This window comes from Etheostoma cragini, chromosome 14, assembly GCF_013103735.1.
Source record: "Etheostoma cragini isolate CJK2018 chromosome 14, CSU_Ecrag_1.0, whole genome shotgun sequence".
Lineage (NCBI taxonomy): Eukaryota > Metazoa > Chordata > Actinopteri > Perciformes > Percidae > Etheostoma > Etheostoma cragini.
In genome coordinates, this window is record NC_048420.1 from 9,268,577 (window position 1) to 9,272,819 (window position 4,243).

The 4,243-nt window shown below is 41.2% G+C and overlaps 1 protein-coding gene across 1 annotated transcript in view; it reads left to right on the forward strand.

Moving 5' to 3' along the window:
* Positions 1 to 354: 354 nt before the first annotated feature.
* The window catches only part of LOC117956239 (serine incorporator 2-like), an 11,656-nt gene continuing 7,767 nt past the window's right edge, over positions 355 to 4,243 (forward strand). The window contains exons 1-2 of the mRNA XM_034891207.1: positions 355 to 494; positions 3,304 to 3,465. Of these exons, the coding sequence (XP_034747098.1) occupies positions 456 to 494; positions 3,304 to 3,465 (201 nt within the window). The 5' untranslated portion in view covers positions 355 to 455. The remainder of the gene's footprint in view (positions 495 to 3,303; positions 3,466 to 4,243) is intronic.

Consider the following 4,243-nt stretch of genomic DNA (forward strand, 5'->3'; position numbering starts at 1 on the left):
GGCCACCAAACATGACGTTTCACAAGAACACAAGAACACAAGTCCATAGAAGAACACATATTGAGAAACGCCCATTGTAACCTGCAACGCACCGTGTAACAATGTCGGATGTAGAGGGAATTGCCTTTTAAAATAAAACCGAGAACGCCTATTGATGTGGGCTTGTACACAGCAACAACATATGCCATAATACTCCATTGATTCGTTGTGTTCCTTATGAACATTTAACATCAAAATACATAAATAAAAAAAAGTGAAATAATATAATTTTGTATAATAATTGTGCTATACAAATGACGTACGTGAATCACAGAGTGACGTGAGCTTTTATTTCGAAGGGAGCGAACGGACTTCTGTGTATTACTTTAAACAACTTGACATCGCCATTTTGAGTCAGTTTCTGCCTGAACTTTTCAAGCCTTTACGACTTTCATTGGAATTGTGAATTATTAAACATGGGTGCTTGTTTGGCTCTGGGTTCCCTTGCCAGTTGTGTAAGTATACATTTACCGGTTGTACTTTTGTTAAATGGTTTATGTAGACTTAGTATTTCATACCGTTTCTTAACTGTTTTAGCTGCGCGTTGTTTAGCCAAGAAAACATGACGTTACGATATCAACACGACGTCATGTGAAACTACTTGGCTATTGAAATGCAATATTTAACTCATGTCACATTGTATTTATTTTGACTTGTTTAATACTAAGTTAATCGTTACACCAAGCTTATACTAACTTTTAGACCGACTTGCAAAATGTTTCATTAAAATGACGTGAGGGTGGCAGCTGATTTTCCGGTTTCTGAGTAGTTTGGTGTGAGAGAAAGGCCGTCTTTGTTGTCCTTTGACATAATTTAGAGTGAAAGAACGAAGGAAATAATTCATCTGTTAATGTTTTGGGATGAGCAGCCAACGAGGAAAACGAACAAAATGTAACGCTGTCTGTTAAATATGAAAGGTGGTTCTCAAAATGCGCAGTTTCCGGGTTCTAAGTCGTGGGAAACTCCCGGGCCATCCCCTTCTGGAGTAGCTAGGCAGTAGCGGCACTGTTTTGTTGCTTTTTCCTTGTTGTACCACGGCATAGACCAGTGGTTCTCAAGTTTTTTTTTTTTTTTAATAATGTACCCCATTTGAACAGTACCCCCTAACCAGTGCGAATAATTTTTGGCAAATAAAATAGTCTTTCCTAAAAGTTGTAAGGCTGAATCCCATTTCTCCATCTTACCCCTACCCCGTACCCCTAGCCCTTGGCTCTTGAAACCAAGGGGTAAGGGCTAGGGGTGAAAACATACCCCTCTGAAATGGGACACCACTTGGTTACATCACCATACAGTATTGATCACAAACTTCCAAGATGCCGTCTCTGTCTGTGTCAATTGCCTCGGTTTTGACAACCGTGTCATGTAAATTTATATCTTTTTTTAGTTATTTTATGATCTCTTTGGTGGTGCAGAGGCAGATGTTGTTATCTGTGTAGTACTAAGGTCTGTTCTAAATACATATGTGTATACAAACACATGGTGCGTTGCATATCTGTTTCAGTTATCACTGTTTTGAATGTCATTGATGTTCAGAAACACATTTTGTTAACAAAAATCGGTCTTTACTGCCCAATAAATTAAACATAACAGGCAAAAACATTACATAAATATATATTATATTACAGAACCATAATCAACTATTAGAACCATAACTTACATGTCACACACATAAAAAGGCACTTAAATGTGTAAAACTAATAAAAGACACAAGACCACAAACAAACAAATTAACTACGGCTATACTGATATTCCAGACCAGTCTGATGCCTGTTGGCCAGTAAGCCTTCCCTCACATTTCATCAGTGTCCCAGATCATAACCAACAACAATATACAAGTGCAAAAAAAGTATGAAAGAGTATTGGGACAGCCGGCCCCTCCGACGGACAACGGCACAGAACACACCAAACAGACTCGGGTCACCGACCTCGCCAGAGTGTCTGACGGCTGATCATCGGGTTGGTGTGTCACGGCCTTAAAGGTGCCCTTTCACATGTATTTCAGTACTTAGTAGTGATGTCTGAAGTTCTACCATGGACTCTGTAACATTTCTTTTGCGGGAAAATGCCTTGGTTACCTTGTTTCAAGCCATTCTAGCGTATTGTAGAAAGCCTGCAGGTAGATTCAGGTTGATTTTTCCCAGTTTTTATTCATATTCAACGAGCTAAGTGCAACTGGGCGAGCTCATGAATAGTAATGAGCTCAGGAAACATGACGTCAGACTGACCAGCTGTTGTAATTGGCCTGATTTCTCCTCTGTTTTCTTTTCAGTGGCTAGAGCTGACAGAGGATCCGTTCATTTTCACATTCACCACATAACACAAACACATATGGACCTAACATGTTTAAAAAAATGCAAGGAAAAACGGTTTTGTGTGGCAGGGTACCTTTCAAGAGTATCAATTGAGTTTGTGCTATGACACACAGACAGACTGATAGCCTATGTTGGTCTCACTTTTAACGACAGTAAGTCATGACTGCATGTCCTCGGTTCAAGTCCCAATACGGACCAAAAATATGGTGGTGGCCTGGTAGCTGGAGAGGTGCTAGATTAGCCAGGCCCCGGACCCCCAACTGCTCGGCTGCCTTTGGGCCAGACCCCCACTCTGACATCTCTCCATTTAGTGCATGTATAGGTACTGAGCATCTGTGTGTAATTCAGGCCTGTGTGTAATAACAACAGAGTGTAAAATTGTAATTTCCCCTTGCGGGATTAATAAAGTGTAAATTATTATTATTTGTCACCAAGGCTGTGTCACACAGGCCTATCTGAAGCATGGGAACTGGATTCTTCTTGTCGTCACGGCTACAATGTTTACATTAAAGGCCAGTGTACTCTGGTACATACTCGGATTTAGTCAAGGATGGCTGATCTCAGATACAGTCTCTGCTTCAGTGCTTTATGCACGTCTCAGCAGTCTGAATCATGCAGGGGTCCTCAGTGATCCTGTCCACGGTGCACAGAGAGAGAGAGAGAGAGAGAGAGACACACAGAGAGAGAGACAGAGAAAGAGACTCTAATCACAGGCCTGATGATTACTGCCTCTGTAAATCACCATGTCTTTGCTTTAGTGGAAGCGTGCAGAAGAATGAGAGAGATACTGACAGCAGACACCGTGTTATTTGTTTTGTTTGTTTTTTCTCTCGTTGCAAGCCATGCATGCATTACCCTGATTATCTCACACCCCGGAGCCCTGTCCCGGACTTCCATGAAATATGAATCTGTGTGAATGCTTAGCTAATTGTCTCCTTGGTCTCTTCTGCAGGCGTCCTGTTTGTGCGGCTCGGCCTCCTGCCTGCTGTCATCATGCTGCCCTTCAACCACCAACTCCACCGTGAGCCGGCTGGCTTTCTCCTTCCTGCTGCTGCTCGGGACTCTGGTGTCTGTCATTATGATTCTCCCAGGCATGGAGGGACATCTTAAACAGGTACGTTAGATAAGACTAAATCAGATCAAAAGGGTTGGGCCACGCTGGGCTGTTGCATAAGGCACTTTTAACTGTTTCATAAGGCAGAAGTATCTTTGGAATTTTTCAACCCAAATTTTTTATTCAAGGAATAATTGGAAAAAACTTGAAATTGGTTTAAGCCTCTGAGGACAGAAGACGCACCAGTGAGCCCAAGTGATGTTTGACATCACTGCTACTCAAAAAGCCATAATACAATTTCATTTCAAACATTTATTTGCTATATTATTCATATGTTATGCTTCTTTTGTGAACCCAAGACATTTGTTAACCCGTTTCAAGCACCAAAACAGTTAGTTACATTCCTGCAAACTAGTCGCTTTTCTGCCAAGATCTCCATTTTGAATGGGGAAAAGGGCATCCACGTGAATTGTGTAGATCCAAAGAGTTTTATTTTGGGAGGGGGGAGGACATTTGAGAAATATTTCCGCTTAAGGGTAGAATTATCGCCTTAAACATTGCTGTGGAACAATTTAGGGTGTCACTATACAGAAAGCTGTGTTTGTTGTGAACAATTTGATATGAAACACATGGGGATCAAGTTATATGCAAATACCCTTAAAAGAAGAATTCAAGAAAGTGCCTTGGACCTCAGAGGATTAAAAAGTCAGGTTATGTGTTTAACACTGTTAAGTATATAATTTAAGTAGTTTAACTGTTCATCATAGTGACGGCCTGTGGGAAGAAACTGGTGTGTGTGTGTGTGTGTGTGTGTGTGTGTGTGTGTGTGTGTGTGTGT